The sequence below is a fragment of the Triturus cristatus genome, chromosome 3_1 (assembly GCF_964204655.1).
Source record: "Triturus cristatus chromosome 3_1, aTriCri1.1, whole genome shotgun sequence".
Classification (NCBI taxonomy): Eukaryota; Metazoa; Chordata; class Amphibia; order Caudata; family Salamandridae; genus Triturus; species Triturus cristatus.
The window spans coordinates 829,990,108-830,003,632 of NC_140583.1; the positions used below are offsets into that span (position 1 = coordinate 829,990,108).

The 13,525-nt window shown below is 42.7% G+C and overlaps 1 protein-coding gene across 4 annotated transcripts in view; it reads right to left on the reverse strand.

The window, feature by feature from the left end:
- Positions 1-13,525, reverse strand: part of OSBPL6 (oxysterol binding protein like 6) — a 690,319-nt gene that overhangs the window by 284,144 nt on the left and 392,650 nt on the right. For 2 of the 4 annotated variants that reach the window (XM_085645217.1, XM_085645215.1), the window contains exon 9: positions 6,817-6,909. The exons of the other annotated variants lie outside the window; for them this stretch is intronic. In XM_085645217.1, the coding sequence (XP_085501343.1) occupies positions 6,817-6,909 (93 nt within the window). The remainder of the gene's footprint in view (positions 1-6,816; positions 6,910-13,525) is intronic. 4 annotated transcript variants of the gene reach the window in all.

Sequence of the window (13,525 nt, forward strand, 5' to 3'; positions counted from 1 at the left end):
GTCTCCTCCCGGAGTCCACTGTGTATTAGTGCTACTTACGATTGTTTCTGTGCTACAGTATTGTGTGCTTTGTGTTTATTTGTTAGTAGCAGATACTGTGAGGTATCCAAGGTGTTATAATAATAAATATATATGCTTAGAACTACTGTGTGGTTCTCCTTTCATTTAACCAATACAATAATGTTGCATTCGGGTAAATAAGCTACTTAACATTCCTTCAAGATTAAGCCTGAAGGTTGCTCTCCACAGCTACCACTTGGATAACTTCCTAAGGTTATCTTTGAGCTCTTAAATCAAAATAAGGGTTGTTTAGACTGGTGCAAGGTGCCCACTTTAATTAGTGGACATCATATACTAGGCCAACTTCTCACACATTTTCAACTGAAATGACCATTACATTTGCACCTAAATACGGTTTTACTGCACAAAATTAATATGGTGTGCAAATGTAATCATCTAGTGTACTGATGTGTTTTAATCGTATTCAAATATTTGTTCCCACCACACTTCAGAATTACAAAAAAAAGTGCTTCATTTGTGCTAATTCTGATATATTCTGATATATTTTGAAACATGCTAATTCTGATATATTCTGAACGCTGAGGGTGCCCAAACTCAGGGATTGTTTCCGACTCTGAGATAGAGAACAGATCCATTGATGTGACATAGGCACATAGGTAGGGGGAAGTGGTCCTGTTTCTGACTTGATTGATTTTGGTGAGCACAAAGATACGGACAGAGTTTAAGAGCACAACCATAACACCTCAGTCGTTTTATTGCACTTGGTGATGGTAAGTCATTATTTTTGGTGATCAGTGTCACTGTCCTGGCGCACTGTGTGGATAAATATGGGATAGAGATGTATATAGTTGTTGTATATATGTAATTAGAGGCTGCTATTGATATTTTAGATATTGCTTTATCCTTGTCCTGAGGAGGCGTGAAGAAATTGACGGCTGAAACGCATCCGCGTCGACAGCTTTTTGATAGAGGAGTCACCAGTAATGCAAAGTGTTGAATTATTTAGAAGCACATTTCTGAAAAGATAGAGAGGTGTGGTACGTCGTGTGCTAGAAGGACTACCTCCAAGTGTATCACCCAGATAGTATGAGTGAACACTAGTGTTGTCAATTTCTTGTTAGGGTAGTGGAGAAACTGTGTTGTGTATATATATAGACATTTGTATGTTTTATGTGGGTCAAATGTATATATTTTTGTATGTTTTTTGATCAATTTATTTTTGAAGTGATTTGTGGGCCAGAGACTGGTCCAATGGCATGTGTGTGAAACTAAATCATTTGTAACTTTTGTGTAAAACTAAATAATAACGTTAGGGTAATTAATTGTGCCCTAGTCGAAAATAAATCTGAGATTTATCCCTCCGTACTTCCTTGTTATTCATCTAGTTGATGTCCTTTGCCCAGGTATAGGAAGGTCATTTAGGCATACTCCTGTTCTTTCCCTTTATATTCTGAAACATCAGCACAGTTCTTTGTTGTGTGTTAGAAAAAAAATAACATCTCTTCTCGTCTTACATGGATACTCAGCAGGAATAAGTCTTTAAGAGAGGGACAAGGGGTCAATGAAGGTCCAGCATACACGCCCCCAATTGCACGAGTACAGTCAAAGGTATGCAGTTCCTAAGAAGGGAAGGAGGGGGAAGGTCGGAAGCACCTGAGATCTCAGATTAGGGGATCTGATCCACCAGGAGCAAGAGCCCTCAACAGGCGCGGTGCGTCCATTGGGGTGTTGCCCCCCCTGCCTCCGCCCGCAGCTCCCTCGGCATCTCTGAACTTAGTTTACTTAAGTTCAGAGACGTCGAGGGAGAACTGACAATGCATGTCAGTCAGCATGACGTCGGACCGTGGGCGGTCCGGTGTCATGTTGACTGACATGCATTGTCAGACCAGCCAGGGACAGGCAGCACTGCAGCACAAGTGCGCATGAGAGGGCAAGGTGAGCTATTTTTTTGCCCATGCCCAGTCATGCACACTTGTGTTTTCACTGACTTGCGCATGCCCATTAGGAGCCCCTCGGTCTCCTAATGGGCAGGCCGTGGGCGAAGAGTAAGCTGTGCCCTCAGCTAATCCTGGTGCTGCAGCAGCGCCAGGATTGGCTGAGGGGTTGCCACTCCAGTGCTGTTCCTGTTTCAACTCAAGAGGCGCCATTGTCAACGAGGAGCAGAGGCGGTCAGGTAAGTTTTCGTCTTAATTTTTATTTTATTCTCCCTCGGCCCCCCACCCCCGCGTGACCCCCGCGTGACCCCCCCCCCCGCGACCCCCCTGCCTCGCAAACCCCCATCCCTCGCGACTGACTCCTCGCTCTTTGAAGAATGTTTTTGCGTGCATTGGAAAACAAAATGCATACTGCGCGCGCGGCTCTGTATATTCACAAACGTGGTCATTTTAAACCATTCTGCTTTCGAATGATATAAGCAATGGACATTAGGTCAGCTACGTTACTCTCACTAGGCGCTATAGATAGATAGTTCATGATGTTCAACCGATTCTTGTGTGAGATGTGCTCTGTCGTAAGTCACTGCTTGAGTCCGTTCCCCTACTTTCTTAAACATGCCTCCCCGACGGCTGAATTCGCCAAGGGGCAAGGCCGATGGTTAAGGCTCGGCCTTTGGGGGCGGGCGAAACGGGCAGAGAAGGAAAAGAACTCTGTCTTTTCCTTCGTGCCCAAAGAAGACAAGTACAGTGTCCAGTTCTGCTGCTGGCAGCTGCCCCCCCACTCCTTTGTTCCCCCTCTTCCCTCTCTGTCTCGCTCCTCCTCATGTAGTAAAAACCGGTCCGAGACTTCAAGAAACAGGTATTACCTTCTTTTTCCTCCTTTCGTTTATTTGCTTCCTTGTGAAATGGATCCAAAAAAGAAAAACACTTGCTGGAAACGTAGTCTTTTGCTGACATTTTTCAATTTCTAAGTGAAGCCTCAGGGTAGAGAGAAATAAAACATTCAAAATATGAAAAATAACTAACTAACTAAAGCAATGTGGCCATATTGATTTATTCAGACCTAAACACATTAGCGCCACATTACAGTGTTTGCCAGTGAAACCCTACTTTTGTTGCCTTTGAACAACCATGTTTTCCCTGGGTGGGAAAGCACACTATTCCTGGAGGTACTGAAATACCTGCTTGTTGGGTGCGTGCACTGGAAAACAAAATACATACTGCGGCTCTGTATTCACAAACGTGGTCTTTTTAAACCATTCTGCTTTCGTTTTGTAATGATATCAGCAATGGGCATTAGGTCAGCTCCGTTACTCTCACACGTTCCTTTCTGCACCCTCGTTCCCTTACGTCACTGTTTCCTTCTCTTTCTATTCCCCGGTTAACTGACTTTTCTCTCTTGCTCTGGGGGTGAAGGCCGATGATGAGAAATACACCCCGGACCGGACGCCGGACCTTAAAAGAGTGGTAGCGCTAAGCGCCCACCACCTGCATTCACCGGTACATATTAGGCACTATAGTAGAGTCTAGAGATAGTTCATCCGATTCTTGTGTGAGATGTGCTCTGTCATAACTACTTGTCATTTGCTATGACGGGGGAATGGAGGTGCGGAGACAGAGAAAGAGACGAGGGAGGAAGGGATACTGAGATGTAGGGAGGGATAGCAAGCAAGATGGATGTGACAGCAACAAGATAGGAAGAGATAGCAAGATAGGGAGAGAGGAGAGCATGGGGGGTTGCAAGACAATGGAAGGGGCAGCAAGAGACAGTCACCAGGCAGTGTTAGCAGCACCCAGCCAGTGACAGAGGAGGGGAGATACTGAGATAGCGAAAGAGATAAGGTAGGAAGGGATACTTAGATGATGGGAAAGTGAGAGTGTCACTGGAAGAGAGTGACGCCGATAGAGCAGCTCGCAGCCACTTACAGGTGAAGGTGGTGAATTCTGGGAGAGAGATAGGTACAGAGAAAAGTGACAGTTCACAGAGGCACTTTCACAATTGCTTTATTAACCTTCCTGCTTTCTCAAATTTGCTAGAAAATGCACCAATTTTCTTCTCTTTTTTCAAAATTTTCCCGGGAAGAGAATCGCAACGAACCCCCCCCTACGGTGGTTCGGACTTGCTCGCTACGCTCGCTCGCAACGGTGCAGTATGCCAATTATTTTACGCCCACCACTTTCAAATGTCACGAGCCGCCCCTGGCCCTCACAATCCCCAAAGGGTGTCATGCTTCATAGGGCAGCTCCTCGTTGGGGCCACGCTGCAATGCCTAACAGGCCCCACTTGGGGGCTCTGTGCAGGAGTTCTTTTCTTTTGCCGATGTGAAGGGTGAGGAGCAGTGTAAGTGTGATAAACTGAGAAGGCTGCAGTGAAGTGAGTGTAAAATTAACTAAAGTCGATCCAAAGGTAAATTTAATATCTGGATCGCTTTGTTATATTAAAACAAGTGATGACCAGGAGTGAATATAATGTTCCACGTTGGCTCCCGGGATTATGTGGAGGTCGACAAGTTTCTTGCCTTTCAAGTTTCAAAGACATGATCACTGAAATTCTTCAGGACCAAACAAAGGCTAAACTACTCAGGGGTGAGTGAGTCAGGTTAATGTGTCGTTTCTAAACCGTATCCTATACCAATCACACAGCGTATGTAGTAAACCTAAGAAAAATAGATAAATAAACAACCTGAAAGAGAAAAGGGTGGGGTATCAGGAAACAAACATCATGCAGAAGCCTTAGAACAGTGTACACATATTTACATGCTATAAAAATTAGACTCTGCATGCTAAAGCCATTACCTTTTAAAGACAGGCGAGTGTCCTGAAGAATTGCAGTGATCACTTTTTTGACATTTGAAAGGCAAGAAACATGTTGGCCTCCACGTAATCCCTTGAGCCAACATGGACCATTATATCCACTCCTGGCCATCACTTGTTTTTAAAATAACAAAGTGATCCAGACATTAAATTTACCTTTGGATCGACTTTAGTGAATTTTAAATGTACTTCACAGCAGCCTACTCACTTTATCACACTTACACTTCACCTCACCCTTCACATCGGCAAAAGAAAAGATGTCTGCCAAAGGGCCCTCCTTCGGTGCCCGTAGGAAATTGCAGCGCTGTCCCAACGAAGAGCTGCCCTGAAGCATGACACCCCTTGGGTTGTGTGAGGTATCTTGCTCTTGATGGATCAGATCCCCTGATCTAAGTCCTCAAGTGCTTGCGACCTTTCCCCACCTTCCCTTCTTAGGAACTGCATACATTCAACTATACTCAGCACAATTGTCACATAAATTCTCTCACTTTGAAGTCAGAGAAAGAAAAGTAAACACCAAGCTCCCTCGAAAGAGAGACTCTGTCTTTAAATGCACTGCAAATGTGAAAAGATGAGAACAAGGTTTAAAGGCCTGTTTAAAAACGAGTTTGTGGAAGAATACAGTAAACAAAGTTTGGGTAACTGGTGGGACAAAGTCAAGCTGGACAGCCTAAAGCAAATAAAGCCAGCAAACAGAAAGCCAGAAAATGTGAGTTACAAACCACAAAGCCAATGATAAGCAGCGGGCCAAATGCATTACTAGGTAAGCTTTCTGAAAGTCCCCAAGGTGTCTTTAGCAAACCAGACAGCTTTGCTCTCTGGTAGGCTGCGACCTAACAAACTGTCATTATGATGCTTAGACTGGTGAAGTACGTACCACTGTGTACCTAATAACGTGGTTACTTCCCTATTAATAATACCTGTTAATTTGATTGTTTGGTTTAATACCATACATTATTATCAACCTTTATGTATTAAGAACTAGAAGAATACAAGCAGCATAGGAATAGTGAGAAACACATCTTAAGTGAAACGATTTGAGATACATACATTGCACAGATCAGGCACAGTCTTGCAGTGAAATTCACTGTACTAGACATTACAAAAACAGGAGAATAACAGACAGAAATTATTCCTAATAAACATACAACTATTTCAAGTGGAGAAGGGACTAGAAGTGTACATAAATCCGGATCTGAAATATACACACACCTATAACAGGGTCAATTGACGATTATTGCATCTCTAAGCAAATGTGAGGCAGGCCCATCCTCCATAAAGAATTTTTTTTCATTATGGCTACCCGACACTGGCTCTCGGTGGGTGTATTACTTCCCCTTCTATACAGATGCCCTAACCGGCCAGCTAGTCTCAGACCACATCATGTGCCACCGAAATAGAACACAAACAGTACTGATTTTGGGATCGCATAAATAGCCAGAATTTTATAAAATGTTATTCATTTGAATAGAGTCAAGCTTTATTCGTCTGACTCAGTCAGCCAATACAATTAATTATAGCAATATTGGTATTAGCCTTTTAATTTAACAAGGAATGGGCATTCTCAAAGTCTAGAGGTAAAAATACCACTAGTCGCCATGTAAAATAAGTAATTACCTTCTTATCTATACTTGACACAGAGAGAAAGTAAGAATTCTCGCCCAAGTATTTACTTCCATCTTTATTTTTCTATTTCTTACACTATAAACTATCAGTAAAGTGAGCATGTGTGACAGCCTGCAAAGCAACATTTCTTCCAAATAGCGAACACCTGTTAAAGTCTTCGGAGGATATTGGAAGTTTGATGAACAATAAACATATTTACTTTTCTTCTTTTCAGATAACAACCTTCTGACAAGTCAGGCAGGACAACAGAACTTTGTAGATCGTCCTGTAGCTTCACTTTGATACTAACACTGTCAATTTTACACGTGAGTTATCAGATACAAGACAGTCACAACACATTTTATTCTCAGACTGTTTATAACACACATCGATCTCTGAAAAAAATATCCTACGAAAGGATTAGGATAAAATAGCTCTGTACCTGAAGCTGTATTTTTGCGTCTTTGCTGACACTTTTTGTCCTCCACCGCCTCGAGGCTCGCTTGTCTTTCTTTGAAATATCTACACAGTTAGCCTACATTACACAAACAGTTAAAAGCAATAAAGCGCTAGTAAGTTTGAAGACAGGCAGGCACAGAGACAGACAGTACATGCGGGTGAGTCAACGATTAATAGCACCATGACAGCCACAGGGAGAAGCAGGATTCTGCTGCAAACTAACAACAAAAATGAAGAACACAATTAAAAAGACAATGTGCACTGAGACAAGTATATCGGATGAGGAGCACGCTAACGTTCCCAAAACAATGCCTTCTGAGCATTTACATAATCACATCTGCTACAAAGAAAACGCCTTATTATTTTCAGCTAAATGAGAGTCGTTGTTGTTTAACTTTATTTCTGGTAGTTGGCCTTCAATGTTTATCCAGTTAGTCAAGCACACTTAAAAAGACCATGCTTCTGCACATGCACAAAAGGAGCAGCAGAGTTCGTGTTGGTGTGTTTCAGCTCACTGTGTCAGTACAACTGATGGAAAAGAGTACTCTACGAGAAGGACATTACTTGTGACACATTTGAATGATTGCACACTATTTAAGTTATCCCAGTTTTTATTCACTTGGATATTTGTCCTGTACAACCCCATTTGTATGATAAACGCGGACCAAACGAATTTGCAGGTAGATTTGGTCAAAATTGCGAATAATTAATTTCCATGAAGATATTTTTTGGGGCTGCATATGCCAACATGTATATTGCACAATAACGTTTGTATAACTTTTCACCGGAAAATTTTGCACAAAAGTAATTTCTGTAATTTTGCACACACCATGTGCAGGGAAGTGCTCAACATTTGAGAAGGGCATATCTTTTTCCAGTTCTTAAGAACTGTATGCCTTCTCCTTAATGTACCAAGAAGACTGTTTGTGAGGGGGAACAATCATACTGGGCTTTAAAACGCCGAAGATGTCTAGAAAGGAGCATGGGAAATGTGTGTCTGAGTTCTGAGCTGTAATTATGGTTGGCGTTATTGATACAAGATGCCAACAAGCACTGGCGATACTAATAGGTCTGGTTTTAAAGGAATGTTGTATGGTAATGTGGAGCATTACAAGTAGATAGCACAGGAATGGAAATGTATTCGTATGGAAGCTAAGAACTGCAGAATAATATTGGTGTAGGTTAAAAGAGCAAGTGACAGTTACACTGGCAAGCCAGACCTAAAAATCCATGTAGGTTGATGAGTGCCCTCCTCCCACCTGGGCTGCTGCCAGGGAAAAATACCATAAACATATTTTAATCTGAGACACTTTAATAGCTTTACAATGTCATGCGCCTTCCTTTGAATGTTCAAGCGCAGACAGCTGTGTGGAGGGCAAGCACTTTTTTGTGGAGGCACACGACCTCTACCCAATCAAAATGTGTACTCCTGGCTGCCAACGTGTGGGCAGACCCAAAGCAACTCTCTACTAGAGATTATCACATAACAGGCGGCAGCTGCGCTGTCAAGCCAGACCATAAAAAGGCGAGTCAACATGCTAGAATAAAATCAGCAACATATAAAACCAAAATATGGAAAAGCAAAGAACAAGCTTCTTACTTGTAATGTTGGTCAGCTTCATGAAATGATCTCTTCACACAAAGTGATTTGAGGACACCTCTCCACCGGGAGGAATAGGGAATCAGTTGACCAAAGGTAAATTAGTTTATGGACCTGTCTGCACATAGCTATGCTCTTTCATTCTTTGGGCATGATGTAGTTTGGCAGCTGGATTACTCCACCACAAATAAGACGAATATCCCACCTGCGATGTTACTAGTGCATTATATCCTTTGTTACTTGTGATGCGGTAGACAGCATATCCGTTACATTTCTGACAAAGTACACACTTTCCAAACTCTAAATCACACCCCTAGTCCCTTCCGTTTTTAGGATGGGGAGGCCCAGAATCGCAGGACTGAAAAACTCGAAATAATACATCCTTACCCCTGTCTGTCCACCTCGTCATAGTCCTAACTTGTGAGGCCATCCTGCCTCCAGATAGAAACCGCTTTACAAAGGTTTCATCTATTTCTCTAAAAACAAAGAGTGTAAGAGGCAAAAAATCTCTCCTCTCAAATCACACTTCCTGTTTCCTGTTTTAGTTCATGGACCATCTTTGTAGCGCTCTTATCTAGCCGACTGGAAGGTTAAGGCAAGTTATATTTACCCTGATTTGCTGTAGTGATTGCAAAGAGTTCCTGCAATTCTAAGTGCACCTTCTGCTCAGGTGCCTTCGCTGGGGTGGGAAGCAAGAACGCAGGTAGAGTTGTGCCGAGAGCAGGTAATTTGGCTGTTTGCTCGCTGTCTGTGCAGTGATCATGAGACACACGCGTGGTCAGTAGGCACGCACTGGGTTGCCTTTTCAGCGGAATATCATCTTGTGAGATGATATTTCAGTTGCTGGGCAACCTACATAAACTGAAGTCGCTACATCCAGCATGGCTCGCATATTATGGAGCCTTTAGCAAGTACGTTGGCAGCAGCTAATTTAGCTGAAGAGGAGGTTCTCATGGTGTCTCGGTCAGACCACCAATTAATGGTAGATGAAGCGGTGAAGACAGGTCTATCTCAACCATCAGCAAAAAAGCAAAGGGTTCTTTCTCATAATGGGGATGAGTCTGACATAAGTACAAAAGGCAACTGTGTACAAGTAGTCCATCTCCAAGAATTACTGAAACACATTAGGGAGAAATTAGAGTTTCAGCCAAAACAGACTACAGAGAATGAATCATTCTCTCCATACAAGACGCCTGTTGCAGATGACCTCCCGAATGCATGAGTTTATTGAGGCGAAGATAAATACGGAATAGAAATAATTAGAAAAGTTGATTTCCCTGTTTTCCTTTTTAAAAGGTACTCTTTGAAATTCTATGAGGACAGGTGCCCATAGGTACCTAAAAGCAACACTATTCTGGCCTTTATGACTTTGGCTACTTATTTGGCACCTTTATTTGACCCTACAGATAAAAAGGTAGCGGGTTGTTTGAAAATTACATACCCAGCCCTAAATTTCGCTCTGCATTTGGCAACGTATGTCAAGCATTTTCTTAGACCCTTCTCAAAGACTTCCAACTCCTTTTTGATTGTCTTTACGATCAGGATAATCCTAAGGGAATGTTGGCAGGTATGTAACTATTAGGTCTTCCTGTCCGGTCTTTTAATTTCTTCTGGTCATCGCCCACCTTGGCAAGGGCTATAATTGTTGCTAGACACCTGCTTTGGTTGAAAATGTGGAAGCTTAATCATGCTGAAAAGTCTCTCATTCTCCGGATCCGTTTTCAGGAGAGAAACTCTTTTGGAAGATCCCATTAAAAAGTTACTTCTGCCTTTCAGACCATACAGTTTTAAGTTCTAAGATGCCATCTGTCCAAAGGCATTACAATCAAAGTCTCCAAAAATAAACATCCCTTTTGAGGCCGGGCTCGAGTTCGGGGAGCTGTGACAGCTGGAAAATCCAGACAGCACAACCCCAGGTCCAACAGCAGCAACAACAAAAACGTCAAATACTAACCTATGGTGGGAGGAATAATAAGTCTCTTTTTGGGCCAGTGGCAAAGCCTCACTAAAGACAAATGGGTCCTGTTGATAGTTCAGGGCTATCAAACAAAATTTCAGACTCTCCCTACCGAACTGCACTTTATACAAACTCTGATGCCCAAAAATCAAATAAAGAAGCAAGCAATACACCAGGGATTTCAAGCTCTCCTACAGAAAGGACCGATCATATCATTACCAGAGGTCGAAAGAGGAAATGGATTTTATTCGTAACTATTTCTGTGCCAAGCCTGGACAGAAGATATTGGCCTGTGTTGGATTTGAAAAACTTCAACAAGTTTGTTAAATATGTGACCTTCAAAATAGTATCTCTTCAGAGAGTGATTCCCCATGTTTCTCAGGGGGCCTTTCTGATGATGCTGGACTTAAAGGTCACTTATTTTCACATTCCAATTCATGTGGATTCCCAGAGGATTCTTTGGTTTCCGGTTGGGAACCAGCATGTCCAAATGAAGGTTCATCTGTTCAGTCCCTCTTCCTCATCAAGAGTTTTTACAAAGGTACTTGCGCCAATGGGTGCTTATTTACATATGCTTTGTGTGCATCTTTTTCCCTACCTTGATGACAGGCTAATTGCATCATCTTCTCTTTCTAAGGCAGGGGAAGATGCGTCCTTGGAATGCAAGGTTCTCAACTCTCTGGGAGTTTTTCTCAAGGAAGACAAATTGCAACTGTCTCCAACCCGTCAAAAGAAATTCTCTGCACCCTCTTTGACACAGAGAAAGTGAGGGTGTTTCTGCAAGAAGAGAGAAAGCTCACCTTACGGACCTTGTTCATGCTCATTCAGCTTCTGGTCATCAGTGGTTAAGAATTCAGGGACTGATGTTGACCTGTACAGGGATACTTCCTTGGGCCAGACTTCATCTAAAGCCGTTCGCACCTATATTCCAGCGCATTGGTTACCTGCATCCCTAAACTACAAAATTCTAAATAGGCTATCCCAAAAAATAGTCCAGGACCTCCAACGGTAGCTTTGTCCCCTGAATCTTCAGAAAGGAGTACAGATTGTAGAGCCTGTACCGCAGTTCTAGATAATGAATGCAAGTCAGTGGGGTTGGAGGGCTACCTTGGGTGTACTGGAGACTCAGGGATTTTGATATTATCAGGAGTCCCTAAACTCTTGAAATTGGTGGGAGTTGGCAGCAATCTAAGGGCTCTTCGGAGCTTTGCCAAAACTCTCTGATCAACAAAACGTGTTGGTAAAAACAGACAATCAGGTTGAGAAATCATATATAAGCAGGCAAAGGCGAACAAAGTCTCAGTCCCTGAGCATATTAGCAGACAAACTTTTCTCTTTGGCAGAGTCCAACCTGTTGTTGATGCGAGCCATTTACATTCTGGGGAGAGGGCGGGTTGTAGTCAATCGCCAATATTTCATCTTCAATACATTTTCACCTGAGTGTCCAGGCATCCAAATAGTCACAAATCATTATGGCCATCAAACTCTCAATCTTATTGCATCACCAACAAATGCCCTACTCCCTGGTTTTTGTACAGAGAAAGTATGTCTGGAAGCATGGGGTGTGCATGCATTAACAGTTACATGGCTTTGGGAACTTCTCTCTGTCTTCCATCCGATTCTCCTGTTCCCAAAGGTGTTTCAGAGGATTCGGAGAGAGGAAGTAAAAATGGTTCTCACTGCACCTTTTTGGCCAAGGAGGCCTTGGTTTCCACTGCTAACCCATCTTGCAACAGAGTTACATGTAAATCTCCCAATAAATCCCAGTCCTCTTCAGTTCCCATCTCTAGCATCCAGACAAATACGTCGGTTGAAACTGACAGCCTGGAAGTTGAGAGGGTTGGGTTGCAACAGTTGGGATGTTCCAGAGGGATTGCACGTGATATTTAAGCAGTTAAAAAACAGAGTCTACTCTTCAAGCATATTATAAACACTAGAAAATCTTCTGTTTCTGGTGTTCACAATTTGACTACAATACGGTGTATGGTGATCCCTTCAAGAGTGTAGACTTTTTAGGAGACAGATTTTTTCAAAAGGTTTAGATATTTCAACGCTTTACTCACAGTGGGCCACTATCAGATTTTATAAGGAATCCATATGGAATTTAGCCATGATTCTGCCTTAAGCAAAAAAACTCTTGTAAGTTTTAGATAAAAAAACCTCTTTTCATCACCAAATCCTTCCTGGGATTCATCTGTTGTTTTGAAGGGCTTACAAGAAGATCTATTTGACCCTTTGGATCATGCCAACTTATCATGGGTCTCATCAAAAAATGTTTTCCTAGTCGCCATAACCTCAGGAAGAAGAATAGGAAAGCTAACCTCTTTTTATTAATTTCTTACCAGTACCTGAAATACTGGATAGTGCCGTCCAGGAAAATGTTTGAAGGAGACAGTGTGATCGTCACGTTTAGACACCCAGAACTGGCACGAAACATCCTGAGGTACTCATCTCAGTCTTTTCTCCATGATTCCGGTATTAAACCATTATCACTGGGCTTTTTCTATAGACCCACCCATAACACCATATAAAGTACTTAACTTCTTCTCCATGGGGGGATGTTTGTGCTTTGGGAATTGCAGACAATTTTCAACCCTTATGCCCCTTTGGCGGATCTTAATGATCTAGATTGACTGTCAGAGAGCACAACCAAAAGCCAAGGTATAGACCCGTCCTCAGAACCTCTGATACAGGTATTGGCGAATCAGCCCCTGGAGAGGAAACCATATGCTCATTTATTGCCATTGCCTGGTCAGTTGCTAGTCTGTAACAGTCGCGGCAGTCACTCCTCCCTCGGAACACTCAAAATAGTTTGATGTGGAGTGTTCTCGGGTTCTCCGGCTCCTTAAGAAGGCCCTGAAACAGACCCCCTGGGATCGAATCTGGGTGGCAAACTGTTGCAGTAATTATAAGGGGGCCCTTAAGGAATGGAGGCGCTTGCTACAAAGACAAGCATGGGAAAAGCTAACAAAAGCAATTGAACATAGGGACTGCACTCTTTTCTGGCATGTTATAAATAGCCCTTGCTTCTCAGAGCCGTTAAGACAAACCTTATGTCACAATATTATCCCGGATCAATGGACTGGCCATTTAGAGGGAGTATATAACTTCGATGCTCCCATCACCTTTCTTCTG